Raw genomic sequence first — 22454 nt, forward strand, 5'->3', positions numbered from 1 at the left:
ATGCACAAGATCAACCATCCTCCTCCATGCAAGCATCTCCACCAACTCAAAATGAGGATGAGGCTCAAAATGATGAAGAGCAAAATCAAGAAGACGAGCCACCTCAAGATAATAGCAATGATCAAGGGGGAGATACAAATGATCAAGAAAAGGAGGATGAGGAAGAACCAAGACCGCCACACCCAAGAGTCCACCAAGCAATCCAACGAGATCACCCCGTCGACACCATCCTCGGCGACATTCATAAGGGGGTAACTACTCGATCTCGGGTTGCTCATTTTTGTGAACATTACTCTTTTGTTTCCTCTATTGAGCCACACAGGGTAGAGGAAGCTCTCCAAGATTCGGATTGGGTGGTGGCGATGCAAGAGGAGCTCAACAATTTCACGAGGAATGAGGTCTGGCATTTAGTTCCACGTCCTAACCAAAATGTTGTAGGAACCAAGTGGGTCTTCCGCAACAAGCAAGATGAGCATGGTGCGGTGACAAGGAACAAAGCTCGACTCGTGGCCAAGGGGTATTCACAAGTCGAAGGTTTGGATTTCGGTGAAACCTATGCACCCGTAGCTAGGCTTGAGTCAATTCGCATATTATTAGCCTATGCTACTTACCATGGCTTCAAGCTTTATCAAATGGACGTGAAGAGTGCCTTCCTCAATGGACCAATCAAGGAAGAGGTCTATGTTGAGCAACCTCCCGGCTTTGAAGACAGTGAGTATCCTAATCATGTCTATAGGCTCTCTAAGGCGCTTTATGGGCTCAAGCAAGCCCCAAGAGCATGGTATGAATGCCTTAGAGATTTCCTTATTGCTAATGGCTTCAAAGTTGGCAAGGCCGATCCTACACTCTTTACTAAAACTCTTGAAAATGACTTGTTTGTATGCCAAATTTATGTTGATGATATTATATTTGGGTCTACTAACGAGTCTACATGTGAAGAGTTTAGTAGGATCATGACACAGAAATTCGAGATGTCGATGATGGGGGAGTTGAAGTATTTTCTAGGATTCCAAGTCAAGCAACTCCAAGAGGGCACCTTCATTAGCCAAATGAAGTACACTCAAGACATTCTTGCTAAGTTTGGGATGAAGGATGCCAAACCCATCAAGACACCCATGGGAACTAATGGGCATCTCGACCTCGACACGGGAGGTAAGTCCGTGGATCAAAAGGTATATCGGTCGATGATTGGTTCATTGCTTTATCTATGTGCATCTCGACCGGACATTATGCTTTCCGTTTGCATGTGTGCAAGATTCCAATCCGACCCTAAGGAATCACACCTTACGGCCGTAAAACGAATCTTGAGATATTTGGCTTACACACCTAAGTTTGGGCTTTGGTACCCTCGGGGATCCACATTTGATTTACTTGGTTATTCGGATGCCGATTGGGCGGGGTGCAAAATCAATAGGAAGAGCACATCGGGGACTTGCCAGTTCTTGGGAAGATCCTTGGTGTCTTGGGCTTCAAAGAAGCAAAATTCGGTCGCTCTTTCCACCGCCGAAGCCGAGTACATTGCCGCAGGACATTGTTGCGCGCAATTGCTTTGGATGAGGCAAACCCTGCGGGACTACGGTTACAAATTAACCAAAGTCCCTTTGCTATGTGATAATGAGAGTGCAATCAAAATGGCCGACAATCCCGTCGAGCATAGCCGCACTAAGCACATAGCCATTCGGTATCATTTTCTTAGGGATCACCAACAAAAGGGGGATATCGAGATTTCTTACATTAATACTAAAGATCAATTAGCCGATATCTTTACCAAGCCACTTGATGAACAATCTTTTACCAGACTTAGGCATGAGCTCAATATTCTTGATTCTAGAAATTTCTTTTGCTAGCTTGCACACATAGCTCATTTAAATACCTTTGATCATATCTCTTTTATATGCTATGACTAATGTGTTTTCAAGTCTATTTCAAACCAAGTCATAGGTATATTGAAAGGGAATTGGAGTCTTCGGCGAAGACAAAGGCTTCCACTCCGTAACTCATGCTTCGCCATCACTCCGAGCAACTCTCTATTCCTTGGGGAGAAATGAGCATCAAAGAAAAGGACTTCATCCTTGGGGAGAGAGTAAAAGCTCAAAAGCAAAAGGACCGGACTTTATCTTTGGTATAATCTTAAACTCGTTACTTATGACCAAAGGGGAAGAAATTACTTCGAGGGCTCTAATGATTCCGTTTTTGGCGATTCATGCCAAAAAGGGGGAGAAATGAGCCCAAAGCAAAAGGACCGCACCACCACCACCAAATTCAAAAACTTAGTGCTTTCCAAAAGTCTTTATCATTTGGTATCCTATTGTGTTCAAAAGGGGGAGAAAGTAGTATTTCAAAAATGGTATATCAAAACCCTCTTGAACACTAAGAGGTGGATCTCTTTTAGGGGGAGTTTTGTTTAGTCAAAGGAAAAGCATTTGAAATAGGGGGAGACAATTTCAAATCTTGAAAATGCTTTGCAAACTCTTATTCATTTACCTTTGACTATTTGCAAAAGATCTTTGAAATGGATTTACAAAAAGAATTTGCAAAAACAAAACATGTGGTGCAAACGTGGTCCAAAATGTTATATAAGAAAGAAACATTCCTTGCATATTTTGTAAATAGTTATATTGGCCTAATTCCAAGTAACCTTTTCACTTACCTTTTACAAACTAGTTCAATTATGCACTTCTCTATTTGCTTTGGTTTGTGTTGGCATCAATCACCAAAAAGGGGGAGATTGAAAGGGAATTAGGCTTACACCTAGTTCCTAAATAATTTTGGTGGTTGAATTGCCCAACACAAATATTGGACTGACTAGTTTGCTCTAGTGTATAAGTTATACAGGTGCAAAAGGTTCACATCTAGCCAATAAAAAGACCAAGTGTTGGATTCAGCAAAGGAGCAATAAGGCAACCGAGGGCACCTCTGGCTGGAGGCACCGGACTGTCCGGTGTGCACCGGACAGTGTCCGGTGCGCCCGTAGACTTCGTTTTCTACCCTTCGCCAGAGGACTTCGACTTCAACCCTTCGCCCTCGGGAATTCGCGGAGGCCGGCGCGCTATAATTCACCGGACTGTCCGGTGTGCACCGGACATGTCCGGTGCGCCAACGAACCGCGGCCTCCGGAACTCGTCATCCTCGGGTTTTCACGACAGCCGCTCCGCTATAATTCACCGGACTGTCCGGTGTGCACCGGACTGTCCGGTGTGCCAGCGGAGCAACGGCTCTCTGCGGCGCCAACGGCTCCCTGCGCAGCATTAAATGCGCGCGCAGCGCGCGCAGACGTCAGGGCTGCCCATACCGGTGCACCGGACATCAAACAGTGCATGTCCGGTGTGCACCGGACACCCAGGAGGGCCCACAAGTCAGAAGCTCCAACGGCTAGAATCCAACGGCAGTGATGACGTGGCAGGGGCACCGGACTGTCCGGTGTGCACCGGACTGTCCGGTGCGCCATCGAGCAGACGCCTCCAGCCAACGGTCAAGTTTGGTGGTTGGGGCTATAAATACCCCAACCACCCCACCATTCATTGCATCCAAGTTTTCCACTTCTCAACTACTACAAGAGCTCTAGGCATTCAATTCTAGACACATTCAAAGAGATCAAATCCTCTCCAATTCCACACAAAACCCTAGTGACTAGAGAGAGTGATTTGCCGTGTTCATTTGAGCTCTTGCGCTTGGATTGCTTCTTTTCTTTCTCACTTGTTCTTGAGATCACAACTCCATTGTAATCAAGGCAAGAGGCACCAATTGTGTGGTGGCCCTTGCGGGGAAGTTTTGTTCCCGGCTTTGATTAGAGAAGAGAAGCTCACTCGGTCCGTGGGACCGTTTGAGAGAGGGAAGGGTTGAAAGAGACCCGGCCTTTGTGGCCTCCTCAACGGGGAGTAGGTTTGCAAGAACCGAACCTCGGTAAAACAAATCTCCGTGTCTCACTTGCTTATTCGCTTGGGATTTGTTTTGCGCCCTCTCTCTTGGACTCGTTTATTATTACTAACGCTAACCCCGGCTTGTAGTTGTGTTTATATTTATAAATTTCAGTTTCGCCCTATTCACCCCCCCTCTAGGCGACTATCAAGGTCCCTTAACCCTCAAATGCTTGTCCTTGGCTCCCTTTACCAAATCCGCACAGTCTGAAATGTACCAGAAATCGCACAAATTCATTGAAAATAACTCCGCAACGACAGTCCAATACTATGGTGTAGCATGCAACATAGCCAATGAACAAATGCAGAATAATCAGCCTAATGATAGAAGGTAGTATATATACAGAAGCAGATGAGTGCAAATCAGAAAAGGGCAGTCCCAGTGCAGGAGACTCCCACATTAGTGGGGTATGGAAAAGGGAAAACCAAGCAAGCAGTCAGCCATTTTTGCTTGGTTATATGTAGTTGTAACGAGGGAATAAGAAGGTTTCTGTGTAAACCAGTGCTACAAGTGATGAATTTGGCAGCTTACCATATCTCTACTAAGGGTCAAATGTAGAGTTCATTGTTCTTTTGAAGGTGATTATGAAATATGGCCTTGATCCAACAATAGGGAAGCCGAAATAATGCTTATCGTTCTTGAAGGTGAATATGGACTATGGCCTTATTCATGTGTATTTTATCGTGAACCTATCATGTTTAGGCCAGCTGTGCTATAATGTCTGTCATCAAAGATCTTAATATTTCGGCATTGATCCAACCCTTCTGATTAAATTCAGAGCAAGTCAACATTTATCCAATCCTTTATCCAATCCAAGTGCAGTGGAAACAAGTTTGCAAGATTTTGCAGGGTGATTGTGGTCACAGCCAAAAGCTAGGGAACAGACAACCAGCAATGACATTGTGGCAATATGCAAGAAAAGTGCAGTGGAAAACAACATGTGGAATCGCATCCACATGAAGAAGAGGCTTCAGGTCATGGAGATATTCCTGCTAAGTAGTGAATCAGTATGATGTGTCATCCAGTACATAAACCATGTAATTATAGTAGTTACCCAGATTCCCAGAACAAGATAGGTTATGTTGATGTTACATACAATGCGAGGACCAGTGCAATTTGTCCTGCTGACATAGTAGTGCAAGTTAACTAAATTACCTTAATCAGTCCTTATAACATAATGTTCCCATAAAGGAGTACACAGGACAGAAATCTCTCCCCTCGTTCATTGACACCAATCAGTTCCTGTAAAACTGAATAATGATCTCAAAGTCATGTATTTCGGTCAGAGGTGTGTTATCCTCTGAATAGTGAATTCTTCTATTTATAATGTTTGAATTGACAGTCGTTTTTTAGTGGCTGTGTGGATCACCTTTGGATTTTCAAAACCCGTTTTGTGAATGGGATTATAATAATCTGGATTATTGGTTATTGGTTAAAATAATCTGGGTTGTTTGGATCCTTGGATTATAGGTGCTAGATTATAGGATTTGGTCTTTTGAGCACCAACCACCTATAATCTTGTATTAGCAGGTTTGAGATGGATTTTAGGATTCCAGTAATATGTTGGTTATAATTCAACCATAATCTAGGGTGTTTGGATCACTTAGAGTTTTGTATTTTAAAATGACCTAGAGATTATTACTATAACTGACAGGTGATCCAAACAGGCCCAGCAGTTTCTGGCGAATATTTTCATTGGAACCCTAATACTCTTTGATCCAGTGGAAACAAACTACTATAGTGCTGCATGTCAAGAGTTTTCCCCCTTAAACTGAATGTCTTTGTTGATCAAGTCATGTACTCATGTCAGTACCAAAAACAATTGTTGTTATTCAATGTATTTACTAAACTGCTTACATTTGATCCCAAACAAATAAAAAATATACATATCGTAAAAAACCGTGCTTCTTAAATTATATAACATGTTTTATTTTTCCTTAAAATGTTTGACCTTCTATAGAATCTGCTAATGTGATCTGTTCATGCTGGTTCTTATGCAACTTGTACTTGTGATCTGTCTTTTATCCCCCTTCACATGATTCCGCTTGTCCTTGTGCAGATTCTATGGTTTTTCTTCTGAAGGTAACATTAAACCAACAGTTGAGGTGATTACCCTGTTGAGCTGTTTGCTTCACTATTGCCAAAGTAATTTTTCTCAAGAAGCTCTATCGTCTTGTTTTGTTAGTCTGAGATATTTAAAGCACTGGAAAGAGCAAAACTGATGGTTGGCAATAGGAAAGAATCATGCTACTCGAGGTGTGGAAGAACTGACAAAGGAGTTTCGGCTAGTAGACAGGTAGCTGCAGAATCCCTGTTATTATGGCGATTAACGCAAACGCCAGAGTCTAATAAATGGAAGTTTGATATATGCTTCTTTATACCTGTAAATCATGGTCTCAGCTTTTTTGTGTTCTGGAGTAATACATGGTACTGACTTTAATTGCTATATAATAAACATTTTTCAAAACTCCCAGGTATTTTCTATAGTAATGAGTTGTTTCTGGTTTTCATGTTATTAAGAGCACCCATGAGGACTTATATGTGTTCTGAATTCTGAAGTAACACTATTGCCTGTTTTTAGTGCTAAAAGTACACCTTTTGTCATCATGGTCTCAGCAAGTGGTGGCCCTTCAGCTGTCGCTTGCGGTGTTAGCACTGGACAGCAGCACAACAGAATGAATTTTGACCCAGCATCCACCGGCATGGATAAGTTCAAAACACCAGAACTTTCTAAAGCGAAAATGGTCTCCAGGAGGATGGGATAGGAGAGAGTAGTATGTATGACGAAAGGCAACCTAAGAGAAGGAAGCGTACCCTTATGAATAATGAGCAAATAGATGAATTAGAGAAGGCTCTAGTAGATGAGCCTGAGATGCACAAAAACCCTGTTCTATTGCAGAGTTGGTCAGAGAAGTTAAGTCTGCAGGTAAGTTTTTTTTCACTTTGGGGCATTCTATTTTGGACCGACCAAATATGTGTCATTCAAAAGGAAGATGACAATCGAGGTGTTTTGAGGCAAGAAAATTTTAGCCACACTGCCATAGAAGGTTTTAAGTTGGTCCAACCATATGGCAGTAATATATCTTGTGCTCAGCATGGATATAGAAATATTGAATGGTTATTAAAACGATAAAATTTTAGGTTCCTTTAAATATTTCTAGCACAAAACACCTTTATTTAAATGGATTCCTAGTCTCATCCCTACTGCCAAGCTTCAGCAGTGGTTGCTGCTGCATCATAATCTTTTGCCACAGATTGTATTGCAAAAAAGAACAAATCCGTCCAGCAAGAAGTGATCCCTTGGGTACCCACTACAGGTCTGTTTTACTCCCATCCATGTGGACATACTAATAACCGAAATGTAGGTCTGTTTTAAATTCAGAGCAAGTCAACATATGTACTAACTATTTTCCAATCCTTTATCCAATCCATGGGACATACTAATAACCGAACAAGGCCTACATTTGGGGCTGCTACCTTCTGACCGATTAAGGCTTTCACCTATACGAAACCTAGCTTCAGCTTTAGGGTCAAATCCACCTATGACCTATACTCGAAATTTATTAGCTTCAGCTCAATACTATACTAAGTGTGCTTGAGCAATTCACATGAGAACTAAGTTATCAGAATCAAGCAAAATAATGCATAGTATAATTGCATACCTTGGTCGAGGCCTGCGCGGTTGATATCGTTCCTCTCCGGATGGCGGGGGCAAGATCCTTTCCGTCGTTCTTCCTCTCCAGCGGCACACTGGCGTGCGAATGAAGGGGGTGTGGCGAGGGAATGAAGGGGGCAGGGTGGGGGAATGAAGAGGGCAGGGATTTGAGCAGGGATGAACTAATTGATGACGGCGGATTGATGCGGGCAGTTGTTGGCGGATAGCTCGGGCGTTTGCGGTGGCAGTTCGCGGAGAGGTCTTGAGACAGGGGATGGCGAGCGTGCGCGTAGTGCGCGTCATGGCGGCGGGATACCCGGAGGCAGGGCGTGCGCGCGCGGGATTCCGCGGGATCCGCGAGCGCGGGATCCGCGGCAGGTGGTGGTGGGCGGCCGAGCGCGCGCCGGGGTGTGGGTGAGCGGCCGAGCGCGCCGCGTGGTTGGAGCGGCCGAGCGCGCGCGGCGGGATCCGCGGGAGGCACGTCGCGCACGCCGGGAATCGTGGCGTGGTTGGAGCGGCCGAGCGCGCGCGGAATCCGCGGATGCAGCGCGACGCCGGCGGAATCGCGACGTGGCTAGGGTGCGCGGCCGAGCGTGTAGGGAGACAGGGGATGGCGGAGGCAGTCTACATTTGGCCATTAATAGTTAGTAGAGATAGTATTATAAAATTATAGTTTCCAAGAATATGCCGTGAACTTTTGTCTACAACAACTAACTGTGATTATTCCGAGTTGTTGGTATAAAACCCACCCACGATATATCCGTAACCGTTTTGCATTTTTTTCTTGCGCTCCCGTAGGCCCCTCTCGCCCCAGCACCGCAGCCGCCGAGCCAAGCGACTCGCCTAAAGAAACTGCCAATTCAATACGACGACTAATCTCGCCGCCGCCGCCGCCGCCGCCGCCGCCGCCGGGTTCTTCATCCGCAGGGACAGAGTTCTTCATCTCCGCACCAATACTTTTCTCCTTTGATTGATTTCTAGAGTTTAATCCGAGGCGCTCGTCGTGTGGTGGGTTGCGCCCTAAGACCTCGCCCGGAAGGTCAGGAGGTTTAATCTAGCTGAAGGGTTCTTCCCGCCGCTGCTCGTCGTCCCCATTGCGGCCTTGCCGCCGGCCTGCAACCGACGGCAGGCAGGCCGGGCCTTCATCCTCCTCCCAATCACCAGGAGGAGTCGCCCCTCATCGTCCTCTCCCTTATACTGCACGGATTCGTTTGGCTCTTGGTGGTGCCCTGCTAATGCAATCGAGTAATCTCATCTAGTCTAGGCTTTCCATCCGCGGTTTAGGTTCTTCCTTTCAAGCGCGCACAAGCATCCACCCAGGTACGGGCTGGTGCAGTTTTTCTTCCCTGTCCCCTCATGCCCTACGGGAGGTCCACCCCTGGCCCGGCCTCTCAAGCGTGGCTGGTGGGTGGACGTTGAGTGGTGCCTGCAGAGCCATGGATCAGGACACACCGACATTGAAGCCGGGATGGATGCAGCATGACAAGGCAGCAGGCGCTCCAAACATCTGGACTATAGCTTCCTCCCACTCAGGTAAACTCCACTGTTATTGCGAATTTTGAGCCTATTGATGTCAGCTAGCTGTGGCTGCTGTGCTATAGATACAATGCAATTGTAACACCACATTAGGATTGGTAGGTTCTAAACTTCACAGTATAATTGGGGTTACCGAATAACACTTGTAAAAACTGAAAAAATGATGCTTTTGATTTGTTTTTGTGCTTCGAATGCATTAATCATCAAAGGCTGTTTATTTATAGGAACAGTTTTCATTTGTATATATGTGTTTAATCTACCGTGACTGCAGTTTAGAGGCTGTTTCTAGACAGGGGCGAAGCCACATAGGGCCCAAGCCGAGTGCACGTGCACCAGGGAAAAACAGTTTCTAGTGATTAAAAAACTAAATTCTACCACTTGTGCACACCCTAATTTTTATTTAGAGAAGATTTTTAATACATGTGTATATTGAAATGTCAAGTGTGCACTAGGATTCTCCGGCCTCTAGCTTCGCCCCTGTTTCTAGATGTGGGCTCTTGATGCTGGAAATGTAGATTTTGTTGTACTGGGAGATGGTTTCTTGGATGGACATCATGGTTGATATGGAGCAACTATGGGAGTTGTTCAGGAATTTGTGTCTTCCCTACTAATGAAGCTGTTTCCGAGGAAACACTAAAGAAACATATTGTAGTTTGCATGGTCTTTGTAGTGTGAATGGATGGTGCATAGATGAGACGTATGATTTATATAATTGCTAGCACTGTGGCGGGAAAATGCATATACTTGTTATGCCCATAAAACAAGGGAGGTGTTAATGCTTTAGTATATGACATGTATTTGCACCTTCTAATTGATACATGTCTCTCTAATTGGGGCACTACTATCAGTCAGCATTTAATACATTTTCTTATGGGAAAAGGATGAGTAGGAAACATCATCAACATCAACATCAACATAGCCTTTTAGTCCCAAGCAAGTTGAGGTAGGCTAGAGTTGAAACCCAACAAGATGTCACCAAAAGGAGAGAGAGAGAGAGAAAGGAGAGGGGAAAAGCTTTTGAGAGCACTAAAAGGAAAAAGGTCTAATCACGGTTCGGGCACGTGGATAGCTTCTTTCCAAGCACTTCTATCCAAACACAACTCCATTGGGATATTCCATTCCTTCAAGTCCCTTTTGATTGCCTTCTCCCATGTCAAGTTTGGTCGACCTCTACCTCTCTTCACATTATTGTCCCGTCTTATGATGCCTCTATGCACCGGTGCCTCTGGGATCTCCGGTGGACATGCCCAAACCACCTCAACCGGTGTAGGAAACAATATATATATTTGCTATGTTATAACTAAAATGGCATTTGTGTTTGACGGGAAGTTATGTTATGCTTTAAACTAGTTCTTTTGGCTTCTAGAAGAAAAACACACTGTATTGGCTGATTAATTAGTTCAACTAATTAGGTCATTTAAAAAAAAATAAATGCATTGTTGCACTGTTGTGTGTTTGTACCGTACTATGTTGAATTGTTCATAGTATCACTTGACTTTTTTATACAGGTTTCACTTTGTATTTTGTCCATTTTATGAACCCCTTTTGTAATGAAGTTATGTGATTGTTTTTTACTCCTGAGTTTTCTACTGCTTTGTTTTACTCGTTCATCAAAGTGACATTACAGTGAATGTTTATCGAAGTGTCCTACATGTCTATCAACTATAAACACCATTTTGTTTTTGTGTTGCAAAACTGTTATTTATACCGATAACAAGTATTTTTCTTGGATGCCATAGATTATCAAGCTGCGGGTGGTTCGTCAAGAAGCCATTCATCTGAACATTACCGTAACCATGGTTCCCAGCAATCATCATCAAGGAGAAGTTCAGGCTCGAATGGATCTCGCCAGCCTGACCGGGATGCAATTGGGAAGTCAAGGGACTATTTCAATTTCGGAAAGTCCAAGGACAGGGATCGGCAGAGGGACTTTGATTCCCGTGATTGGGAGAGTAGGTCGGCTGGTGCAGTTCGTGATGATTTCAAGTCCTTCAGCACATGCAAATCTGAAAGGGATAGGATGAATCATGCCCGCTCAAAGGCAGACACATGGAGTAAAGCCAGCGGTAGCACCTCTAGAAATAATGCAGTTAGTTCCTCTACTGGAACTGTTGTTAACTCTGTTAGAAATGCAGCTTTGGGGACCTCCATAAGCAATGCTTCTGTACGGACCTCAGTAAGAAATACTTCTATTAGTAATGCTGTAAGCAATGCCAGCAATGCTGCTAGCATAACTTTTGAACGGGAATTTCCGCAGCTTAGTTCAGAGGACAAAAATGGAAGGCAAGGCATAAGCAAAATCCCATCTGCTGGTATCAGCACCTCAATTCAGAATGTACCTCTGGTATCTTCTGATGGCTGGAGCTCCATGCTAGCAGATCTTCCTTTATTAAGTGATCCAAAGAAAAGCCTAGCCACTTCTTCTCTATTGCACATTGCTCCTAGTAAACAGACTGAAGTGGTGCCAAACACTGGGACTGCATTAAGCATGGCAGAGACAGTGATGCAAGCTCCTCTGAGAATTTCCATTGGGCCTGAGGTAACTAGTGAACCGCTGAGATTATGCTTGCAGTGTGCTTTTCATTAGACATTGACCATTGAAAATTTGGGTTTAGTTTATGATTGTCCTTTTCCATTGTAGTTATCGACCGAGGCTCAGAAGATTGAAGAAAGAACCTTGAAGCAGCTTACTCTAAGACCTATTACACCTCCAGCAAGCAAATCTTCTGTAAGTTCCTAATATAATTCCGACAAATGTGAATAATATTGTTTAGTAGTATCTATGCCTTCCATCATTCAAATGACCATGCATGCAGCCTTTGGACATATGATAATATAATATATTATTGGATGACAAGTAAAAAGGAAACAATTGATTCTAAAAAGGAAACAATTGATTCTGGAGTTACACTAAATAATTTTTCATCGAAAAGGAAATGGAATGTAGAAGAAACTGGACATAATAAAATTATTTTGATGACATACTCAAAACGTTCATTCCATAACTTTCCATCTAGTATACCACATATTTGCTACTAGCTGATAAGCTGAACATTGCAGTGTTGCACAAAGTGGTGATGGTTTCAGTTTCAGAGATACCTTACTTTACACCTTAAATAGTTCCACATCAGTATGAAGATGCCTTAGTTGTTGAGTTTGAATATCTGTGGTGCTAATCGACATATTCACTTCCAGTGTTATTAAAACTACGTAAACGTCAAAACACTAATTAGAGGTTGAAACCACGTTTTGGCGTTCTAAACTGTAAAATGCAGTGTTTCATGTGTTTTAGACCATTAGCTACTTCTGGGTCCAATTTGTTGGTTTCTTTTGGGTCCAATCCAGCTCATGGGTGAAGTTTTGGTATTTGACTTCATGTTATTGTCTGAAATTATGATATATTGGTATTTTTCCTATGTTGTTTAAAACTACGTTTATACGTTTAAAAGTCAAAACTTCACCCATGAGTTTTTCAATGTTTTATCGTTTTAATAACCTTGTTCACTTAAGTAGTATCGTGTATGTTTTGATGCATAATGATAACATTATTGCCAATCAATATAAACCCTTACATTGGGGTGATTGAATGATATCCCTATTATAGCTATGGTTTTTTTGGACTAGTTTATGCCTTTATGGGGCCATGGGGCACATGCTTTTCTTACTACTGCAAACAATCAGTGTGTAATTGCTGATAAAAAAACTGTGTTTACATTCCATAAGTACCGATTCTTTACTTACAGTTCCATTGAAGCTAGTATGATACCATACATATGTGCATGAAAAAGTTCAGTCTTATGCCTGCTTAAATCAACCTTGTTTATTAGCTATAACTGTGATGTGGATTGTTCTTGCATATCCTAGTTGAATCGTTGAAGAAAAATGTACAAAAAATTCTCAAACTTGGAAGCCTCAAGCAGTTCTGGTTTTTGCTTGTCCGCATTATGTTTTATACACAGTGAGCTGCTGTAGCACGAATTAGTTCTACATGCTTAACTAATTGTTTTCAATGATTATCCAGGCTCTTAGTTCTTTGAAAATAAAAGGTACAAGGCTTGGAGATCATCCTACTGGTCCTAGTAAGACCTCACAACTATTAAAAATACAGTCAGCCAACACTTCTTCTAGAGCTCCAGTTAAAGCAGATGTTTCAAAGCTCTCTCAGCCAGGAAGCTTCCAAGTTCTCAGTCGAGAGCAAAACGGTACTGCACACACCGCCAAAGACTGTCCTGTGAAACCTGTGAGTCCTCCAACTCCTTTGGCGTCGCTGGAAACACAGAAAAAAACAGTGGCGAGCCAAAAGTTGAAGTTTGGCACCAATGAGAGTCTTCTGCCCCTGCAAGGTCCATCTCGTGACAGAAAGTCAAATGCAAGAGACAAGGTTAGATTCTTTGAGATGCTACGGACCAAGTCTTCAAATGGTTCAAGCACTGCCTTTGAGCCAGGAAGCCAACCATCCCCATCCAGCTTAGTTGATGTGAAGCAGGATTCTTCTCTTAATCTTGGAAATGACTTCCACGTGTTCTGTTCTGAGATCAAATGCACGGAGCACAGGAGGTGTTTCTGTGAAGAAGCAAATTCTTCTGATGGGTCTCAGAGGCACCTATCTGATACCGAGGAGCACATTGCATCCTTGAAACTGAGCGTTATGGGTGGAATGCCTCAGCAGCCTCTAGTTGAAAGGAGAGAAGCTAACTCATCATCTGAACCTGCGGACACAGGTGATGAAGGATTTCAGTCGTTCCTATCGGACAGCGCAGAAGTCAGTTTGTCCTCAACACTTGCAGATTCAGATGATGGATGGAATAGATCCCAATCTGGCAATGAGGAAGCAAGTTCATTATCAGAGGATACTGAATCAGATGATGATTTCCATCCAGCTGACATTTCTCCAGAAGATAAGCGTTTCATGATGTTGCTTGGTTGGAAAGAAGATGAAATAGTGCAAGTGACACCTTTGGATTTCGACGAGATTGCAGACACGGTAAGCCTTTCCTCAATTTTCTAGCGTTCAGATATTTCTGCTTTTCCGGTGGTTACTAGCTCATTTTCACCATTTTCCCATTCTATGATATCAATTCCAATCCTTTTGTAGGTAAAAGGCTGTGAGGAACTCAAGAAGAAGCTTCAGTCTATGCAGTTCAATGAAGAAGTCAAGAGCATTCTCCTCCATATTGAGCTGGACGAGAAGCAGCAGCAGCAGCACAAGAGTACAGGGGACTAAAGATAATTGGAACACCCGAGGCCGGCCATGTTGGGACGCTGAGAATCATTTTTGGCATGAGTTTTTGTCTTGGATCGTTAGCAAGGCGATATATTTTTTCCTATATTGCCGCGTGTCCAACAGTTAGGGATTTAGTGCTCACAGATAGGTCTGACATGTTTTTCGCACACCGAAAGGAGCTTTGGTTTTCCCTGTGTAAGTCCGATCTTGGAATCATGCTGCCACATGCCTTTGTTTGCTGTTAAAAACATGGGTTTTGGCATGAAAATGCATCTCAAAAGGTTAATTCATGAAAAGACGTCTCAAAAGGTTAATTAGGATCTAGTGTATATGTTGATTTGTTGCACGAGGAAGTGTAATTCTTTTCTACGAGACAGTCACGAATAGAAAATAGATTTCCTAATAGAACAAGATTTGCTAAATCAACAATCCGTCCACGGCTCATATGTTACAGTATGGTGCACTCTCATGAATGAATGACAGAAATGTGTGGAAAGAACCCGCAAAAGAATGTCAAAATTTGCATAAAACAATGTCCTCTGCATTACATGATCTCGCATCAGCTGAGAAACTCTCCCCCTACATGTAAGATCAGTAACATCAGTTGCAACCCTACCTTGGAGCTCCTAACACCACCGAAGTCCGAAGGTCATGAACAGTGACAGACCAAAATTACGCAGAATTTTTCCAGCCAGAGTTACCATTGGCAATGTTCCACGGGGCATGATCATGATCTCTGGGTTTTGTCAAGTTTACTTGGGGAGTTGCCTAACGCCTATGCTGGTGTCCACCACCACCAAAGCTTACCAATTATGCTACATATTTACGGGCAAAGGAGGGTATGTGCTAGACAAGAGCACTCCAAACTGCTGAATCCCCTTCGCCGCAGCGAGCATGTACATCTTTGATCCTCTCAACAGACTTGCATATGCCACTGCAGCTCCAGTCGAAAGACGCTACGCAGACATTGCCAGCTTGCCCTTTCCACTCACAGTCTGGGGGAGTCAGTATTCACAATCAGGAGAAAGTAGAGAGGGCAGACATGTAAAGGAGACATTGTTGAATACTCTACAACGAAACGGACCTGGTGGAGTTCCACAGCACATGTTCCTTTCATCGATGTGATTAACTTCCAAACCGATGAACCACGATCCAAGCGACACGTCTTCGTTTGCGTATTTGTGCAAGATAGGCCTGAAAAATATCGCTTGCAGCATCAGTTAGTTTCCCTTTAGATGGACAGGCACCCTTTTGTATGTCGTGAACACGAATTAAACATACCGATTGATTGAGATATAAGTCGCCAGATCTTTCGAAATGGCATATATCTGCCCTGTAGCATGACGGAAGTACTTATTTCCTTCCTCCCCAAATTTCCAGTACTCAGGTTCATGGTACTTCACATTCCTATATGAATAGAGCAGGTTCAAGCAGGCCTCTATCAAATCTAGCGCTTGAATTCATGTTGTAACAGTGTAGAAGTAAACATTACTTGTCAGCAAGAACTGGGCCTGACTTCATGCAGCCAATATAAGTTCTTGGTTTCGATTTATGCCGAGCAAGGGTAGTGGCAAGCATTCCTGTTTGGTCATGTGCATGCACCAGTAAACAAAACCGAGTCAAAAGAATTCTAAGAGGAAGTACTTGCATCAAAGGAAGAGCCAAGCACCTAGGTTTACATGCACATCATCATCGACCTTGACGTAGAAGTCAGCGTCCCAGATGCCAACAGCAGTAGAGAAGAATATTTTTGTCTTAGCTGAGAGTTCATGATATCCCTCAACATGGTCCTGCGTTGTTCAATAAACAACGCACAGTAAATATGTCAGGGCTAGTGCCAGAAAAGTATAGTTGAATTCACTAGTTATTGAAGAATACTGACTACATCCTCACCAGCCTAAGAAAGTCATGATGCTGAGCGTCCTCTGAATCTATAGCTTTGTCCAGTATACTGTTGGATGTAGCACTGTGCAACAAACAGATCAGGCAGTTTTTTTATCCAGATTTTAGAAGGTACAATTTTTAAGTAGAACAAGGATGAAATCATGTAACGGTATAAAATAAATATCCACAGGGACCTATGCAAGATACAATGAATTCTGACAGACTAGAACGAAGATTGGAGATTTTTTTCTTTACATTGCCTGGAGGAAGAGCGAGACATAAGTTGGCTTAATACAGTAACAAGTAAACTCAGGGACTTGAGGTGCTTTGCACATTAATGCTCTGCGAGACTAGGTTGTTCTGAGAAGCACAGGGCTACAGGCTTTGATGTCTTGCAGTTCCAAGATAAAAAAAAATGACAACAGTTACAGTTTAGAAACTAGAGCTACATTATTTTTTATGCCGTAATATTGCCAGTACATTGCTCAGTATATCAACATGGACGAATCACGCGTCTGAATCACAATTAGTCATATCTGTGGTAGTCTGGTAACACATAAGAGCACCAGGAGTTATTTCATTCTATAACGGAACACGAAAAACTGTACAGTTGACGTTCCATGCTTGTTTGAGTAATAGCAAGGAGATTCCCCAATATCATGCTAAGAATAGCTAGGATTTCCAGAAGAAGATGCCATTCGTTTGATGAGAAATAAAAAGGAATATCTCAATAAGAGCATGAAAGACAAAATACAATGCAATCGGTAATCAAAAATAACAAAATGTGCTAGGAATACAAGAAAACAATCTGTTTACCTGTGCCCGATAGTGAAGCGGATAACTATTCCCTTCTGTTCTTCTAATTGTTGCAGCTTTTCTCCTAATAAAAAGAAGAGAACTCTACTAAAAAACGGTTGACTGTGATATCCACAGGAATTAAACAATCTTCTCCATAGCTCACAAGATGCCACAAAACCATAACACCCTCCTCCCTCTTTGTTTTCTATGGAAGGATGGCAAAGTAGAAGTATAGCTTATGCCATGTGTTAAGTTAGTCCAAGCATAATCTTATATAGGCTGTAATAATCAAAACCAATGTGCCTTGAACTCAATATGTAGAGATCGCAAGGAACTGAAAAGTTAATCATTGCGCAAATCTAATAGACGAGCCCATACCATAATTTGTTTTAACTGCTACTAGACCAACTACACACCTTGAGGCATCCATGTCTCCCGGACAGAATCACGGCGCTTGCGGCTGCTGAATGCAGTGTTGACTCCAATGACAACAAAAGCCTTTTTCCTTGGTTGGTTAGTTTCAGAGGTTACTGGTGAACCACTAGATCGGAGTAGCTCAAGTGTGCTCCGCTTTGCTGCAAGCTCCATCTGCAGCGTTGAGATGGACTTATCCAATGATCTAACACCATAAACAAATTCCAAAGAAAAGTCTTCAGATACTAAAACTCAACACAGTTGCATGGTTAAGTTGAACCCCATATGAAGTTGAAGGAGCTCACTGTATGGCTTCATGAGTCTTGGTTACCTCTCCCATTATATCCTTGTCTTCCCCATGCTTCTGCATCCAAAAAGATATATTAGAGATTTTCAGTCAAAACTAAGTAATAAGAAATCATGGCAAATCACACAAATTGAAATGGAACCCACACCCACCCTCTTTGTGTTGCAATCTTCTGATACAAGTTGGAGCTCTTGCTCTTGCCTCCAGCGTTGAGACATGGTATGGCTACTGGTATCCGGTGCTGTCCAGAACCTGTAAAACCATCCATAATGATCTCTCATGGAAAATAGAAAGACATAAAAAGGAACTTTTATATACAATTTCAAAATGTGTAAAAAAATGAACTTTTGGAATCAAGAAACCAAAATTACCCTTATATTACAATCGGGCTCCTGTCAACTTGTCTACTTCTCAAGACAGTCAGTGAATTCATTAGATACTATGTTTGGTCTTGACAGCAAGTAAATCTCTATAGCAAATTTCTATCAAGATATAATATGAGCAGTCGTGCGTAATGCATAAAAACTTTGTTTTTGAATAGTAAAATTTGATCTTGAATCCAAATCAATCCTTGGCCCATGTTTATATTCAAATACAATACACCCATCACTACTCTTTCAAGTAAAGTATACAAGTTGACTTTAAAGATTGATTTTCTACTTGTAAAGTTGGCGAGCTACAATAAATCAACTGCAGTACCTAAGTACACAAGTACTTCCTCTGCCCACAAAGTCCATCTAGGGTTGTCCTAAGTCAAACATATCTCATTCTGACTAACAATATCTACAAAAATATATCTAAACTGAAACTAGCAATTTCATATGGAAGCATTTATCATAATGACTAATATATCTGGTGGTGTCAAATTTTTTATGCCAATAAAACTATAAAAGGCAGGGATAGTGCTATGCCTGTTCATCAGTGTCAGCTGACACCGGTGACTTTTTGCAAAATAAGTGAGAAATCTTTGATATGCAATGTTCATCCATAAAACTGACATCAGTGTCTAGTGGAACGAACACCACCGGTGGCTCCACCAGCTGGCTCCACATCTGAATAAAAGGGCAGACCTCGGTGGCTCCCACACGACTGTGGTCTAAAAAAGGATAAACTTGGGGGGGGGGGGGGGGGGGGTTGTTCCAGGGATTACAGATGTTTGCATGTCTATTACGAGTAGTCTAATTATAAAACTAATTATATAGCTAAAGACTAAACGACGTGACAAATTTATTAAACCTAATATATCCATGATTAGCAAATGTTTACGGTAGTATCACAAACTAATTAGGTTTAATAGGTTCGTCTTATTGTTTAGTCTCCATATGTGTAACTAGTTTTATAATTAGATTATATTTAATGCTTGTAACTAACATCTGATATGACAGAGACTAAAATTTAGTCAGTGGAACCAAATGGGGCCTTAGGCAAGGTTGCTTCGACCTCATAACTCAATCAGACAGCTCTCGCTTTTGCATTAGGCCTGCCCTTCAAACTACATAAATTTTTAGATATTTGTGGTCCAAGTTTAAAAAGTTTGACTTCTGACAAACTACACAAACTTATATTTACATCGATGTTGTTCCGAACACAAAGCTTTAATAAATGAAAACGAATCCCCTAACATTATATTAAGAAAACATTCTAACGCAGGTCGAAAATTCCCGAACCTCTGCCCACCCATATACAGCGGCACCGTAGCCCACGTGAGAAACGACTGCGACCGAACTTTAGACCTGTGCTTTGGCGTGGGAGCCCACGTGAGAAACGACTGCGACCGAACTTTAGACGGTTAGACCTGTGCTTTGGCGTGGGACAGACAAGGGGATTTTTTTAACCACAGTCTAAAATTGGCGGCTCCCACGAGAGTAGAACCTAGGATCTGAGGAGCGCTACTCAGACCACATAACCAACTCGGCAATAGGTCATTTCGCAAATCCCCTGTTCATCCGTGAGTAGGAAGACCAGAAGAGAAAATAAGATCACTGTTTCGGTTTGAGAAACATACTCAGCTCACTGTCGGCGGTCAGAACTATCCCAAAATGATATCTTTAACAGAAACGAAGTATAACAAATCATGCAGGTTTAACAACACTGACGGTGTTCTACAAATGAAGGCAGTTTGCTGGCGATCCAAGTTTTGCTGTTTGCTAGAACAAAGTTCAGCGTAGTTGCTTTGTCCATTTTTGCCACAAAAGTTTTGCCCCACTTCACGTTTTCGTAAGATCTCAGACAAGCATTCGATGAAAACCCGTTCAGAAAACTTAGTAAAATCCATCCTTGCTTTCTTGCTCGAATGAATTTAGTATATCAGCAGTAAGCTCCGCCAAACCACGCACGCAGCCATGACTCATGAGCAGGTACAGGTAGAGGAAGATACCTACGCCACCAGCCGACATCAAAACTCGATCTCCCATTCTTAGAAATAAAAAAGGATATTTCCACCAACCCAGATCGTCATGAGCTCCGAGAAGGACAGACCAGAGCAAAAAAAATGTAATAATACGAAAAGAAAAGGACGCTCAAAATCCAACCTCCCTCCAAACAAATCTCAAAACGCCACTGGCTGACGCAAGAGCTTATTCGAACTTCAAATCTGAAACGCGGCGAGGGTCTTCTCTAAAAAAACAATCTTTTCAATGCACAGCCGCCATTACCCCAGTCCACAGGTGAGGCACCCCTCTAGAACTCCAAGCGCAAAGGAAGCGCACGGCGGGATCCAAAGCTTTCCGCGGAGGCAGAGGTGTAGTGAAGAGAGGGAGAGGGGAAGGGGAAGACCCACCGGTCGGTGAAGAGCATGCCGATGCCGAAGCTGAATGCGCAGAGCACCAGCAACCTCCACCTGGCGGAGGACCTCCTGTCCACCGGCCCGCCTTTGCCCTTCATCGCCTCCCTTCGGCGACGCTCCGAATCTTGGCCTCGGATGGCGAAACAAACCTGAACTCAAGTAGGCACGGCTCCGCTCCGGAGCAGCTCAGCAAAGGCGAGGACAAGCCCTCCCCGTGGATTTCGGCCAAACACGCACTGAGAGACTTCGGGGTTAGGCAGGCCGCAGGCGTCAAAGAAGGCGGCGGTCACCGTGGCGGTGAGGCGCCCGGGCCTGGCTAGTGAGCTAGCGGGGAGGAAGCTGGCCGCATGACTGACAAAAACAGTACCTCTCCCTCGGTTCCACAAATAAGTGTGATTCTTGCTCTATACTTTACGTCCCGTTTGGATCATTGGAATTAAATTCCACTCTAATAATAATAATTTAGGTATATATCAATTAAGCTAATTCATTTTTTTATATAAAATATGTTTGTATACTATTATTAGCAAGATGTTGAATATATTTATATGCTACATTTTTATTATAGAGGAGCAAAGAGTGTCATATAAGTTACAGAGTAGAAACAAATTCTATTAATGTATAAAATTATTTCTCATCCTGCACCCTATGAATTTGAGATAGTCTTATATCTGAACTTTGGAAAGTGGTGGAATGTCAAATTCCAAACTAAATAAGTTACTTTATTGAGTGAATTCCAATTCCTCTCAAATGAAGGAATCCAAATACCTCGTTAGAGATTTTTTTTTCTTTTATTGTTATAATGATCTTTGATCCTAAAGGTAGGCTGTACCAGATCATGGCTGCAAGATGGAGATGGCCCAAGAGAATCAAAACAGCTCCTTTGTTCGATCATGTGACGTGATGCAGCAGGAGCTACATCATTAGCCTTGTCGAGCTGGTGGTTGGTTGGACTTGGGCCATTGCTTTGAGTTGGGTCCCGTAGATCCAGGTCTTGTTGTTGTACAAATGAACCTCACGTCCTACCGAAAAGAGAGAGAGAGGAGGTTTTTAGAAAAAAAAACTAGTAGAGTGTAAGAGCATCTCCAAAAGACTAGCTAAATGGCTCACTAAGCCAAATTTTAGCTATTTAATAACAAAATAACTCTCCAACAGACTAGCTATCTGACTCGCCAAACTATCCGACTCTCCAAATTGGCTCCCTCGCTAGCCAAATTTGACTAGTCACCTAACTAGTCAAACTAGATAGATAATCTGTTGGAACGAAGATGCTAAATATAGAGTATAATCTTTATTAAAAGATAAATAGAGAGTCAAATAAAGATTCTCTTAGAGATGCTCTAATATATTATTACTTTCGTTCTCGAATATTTATTGTGCTAGTTTATTTGTGTACTAAACCGTGATAAATAAAAACTCAAATTTTTGTTGTGCTAATTTATTTTGTACTAAACTATGATAAATAAAAACGAAGCGGAGATGAAGTATTTTATTAAGCCATGGGAACTGCTGCTAGGACTGTAGTACAGCATTGTGCTAGTAGCAGAAAGGACAAAAGGTTGGGGAAACACGACATGGGACGGTTGAGAATTTACTCGGTTTCGAAAACAAAAACAAAAAAACGTCACCGGGCACGAACAATGAGTTTTTTTAAGAAAAAGGTGTGCTTTGTTTGATTATGCGCCTATCAGTTATCACAAGGTAAGAGAGGATGAGTAGTGCATGATAGTTGTTGGGCATGACTAGGCACGGCATGCTCCAACAATCTTCAGCTCACGGACACGGGTGTGCGCCGTCAGCCCATCACCACTCATTCACCAATCGCGTGCCTGTGTCTATGTGCTATGCATGATAGTTGTTGTTGGGTCGATGCGAAGCAAGTAGTGAAGAGCACGTAGCCGTCCCCTCTCTTGTTTATCCTGCTGCCCTAAAA

The 22454-nt window shown here is 42.6% G+C and overlaps 2 protein-coding genes across 3 annotated transcripts; one reads left to right on the top strand and one right to left on the bottom strand.

The window, feature by feature from the left end:
• Positions 1-8335: 8335 nt before the first annotated feature.
• LOC100279778 (uncharacterized) lies at positions 8336-14650 on the top strand. Of its 2 annotated transcripts, XM_008645257.4 has the most exons (6): positions 8336-9106; positions 10849-11285; positions 11367-11648; positions 11751-11837; positions 13131-14093; positions 14205-14650. In XM_008645257.4, exons 1-6 carry the CDS (start codon positions 9010-9012, stop codon positions 14331-14333), a joined length of 1995 nt encoding a protein of 664 aa, XP_008643479.1. In that variant the 5' UTR covers positions 8336-9009; the 3' UTR covers positions 14334-14650. The 2 variants fall into 2 exon arrangements, with proteins under 2 accessions (XP_008643479.1, NP_001146208.1); NM_001152736.2 differs by having other exon boundaries at positions 8360-9106; positions 10849-11648; positions 14205-14637.
• A 78-nt stretch (positions 14651-14728) lies between these two features.
• On the bottom strand, positions 14729-20861 carry LOC100273262 (uncharacterized). Its single transcript, NM_001351936.1, has 11 exons — positions 20516-20861; positions 17889-17988; positions 17735-17793; positions 17432-17634; positions 17034-17097; positions 16227-16299; positions 16003-16123; positions 15826-15913; positions 15615-15740; positions 15418-15527; positions 14729-15328 (listed from the first exon to the last, which is right to left on the bottom strand). Exons 1-11 carry the CDS (start codon positions 20617-20619, stop codon positions 15180-15182), a joined length of 1197 nt encoding a protein of 398 aa, NP_001338865.1. The 5' UTR covers positions 20620-20861; the 3' UTR covers positions 14729-15179.
• Between the last annotated feature and the right edge of the window lie 1593 nt (positions 20862-22454).

Source organism: Zea mays, chromosome 5 (assembly GCF_902167145.1).
Source record: "Zea mays cultivar B73 chromosome 5, Zm-B73-REFERENCE-NAM-5.0, whole genome shotgun sequence".
Lineage (NCBI taxonomy): Eukaryota > Viridiplantae > Streptophyta > Magnoliopsida > Poales > Poaceae > Zea > Zea mays.

What these genes read in the sequence shown, in the direction of transcription:
- LOC100279778 (NM_001152736.2), top strand. Translation starts at nt 9,010, where the DNA reads ATGGATCAGGACACACCGACATTGAAGCCGGGATGGATGCAGCATGAC. An exon ending in GAATTTCCATTGGGCCTGAG is followed by an intron (nt 11,649 to 11,750) that starts GTAACTAGTGAA and finishes TTTCCATTGTAG; the next exon opens with TTATCGACCGAGGCTCAGAA. An exon ending in CTCCAGCAAGCAAATCTTCT is followed by an intron (nt 11,838 to 13,130) that starts GTAAGTTCCTAA and finishes ATGATTATCCAG; the next exon opens with GCTCTTAGTTCTTTGAAAAT.
- LOC100273262 (NM_001351936.1), bottom strand. Translation starts at nt 20,619, where the DNA reads ATGAAGGGCAAAGGCGGGCCGGTGGACAGGAGGTCCTCCGCCAGGTGG. An exon ending in AAGACTCATGAAGCCATACA is followed by an intron (nt 17,635 to 17,734) that starts GTGAGCTCCTTC and finishes TTATGGTGTTAG; the next exon opens with ATCATTGGATAAGTCCATCT. An exon ending in GTGCTGTGGAACTCCACCAG is followed by an intron (nt 15,329 to 15,417) that starts GTCCGTTTCGTT and finishes TGACTCCCCCAG; the next exon opens with ACTGTGAGTGGAAAGGGCAA.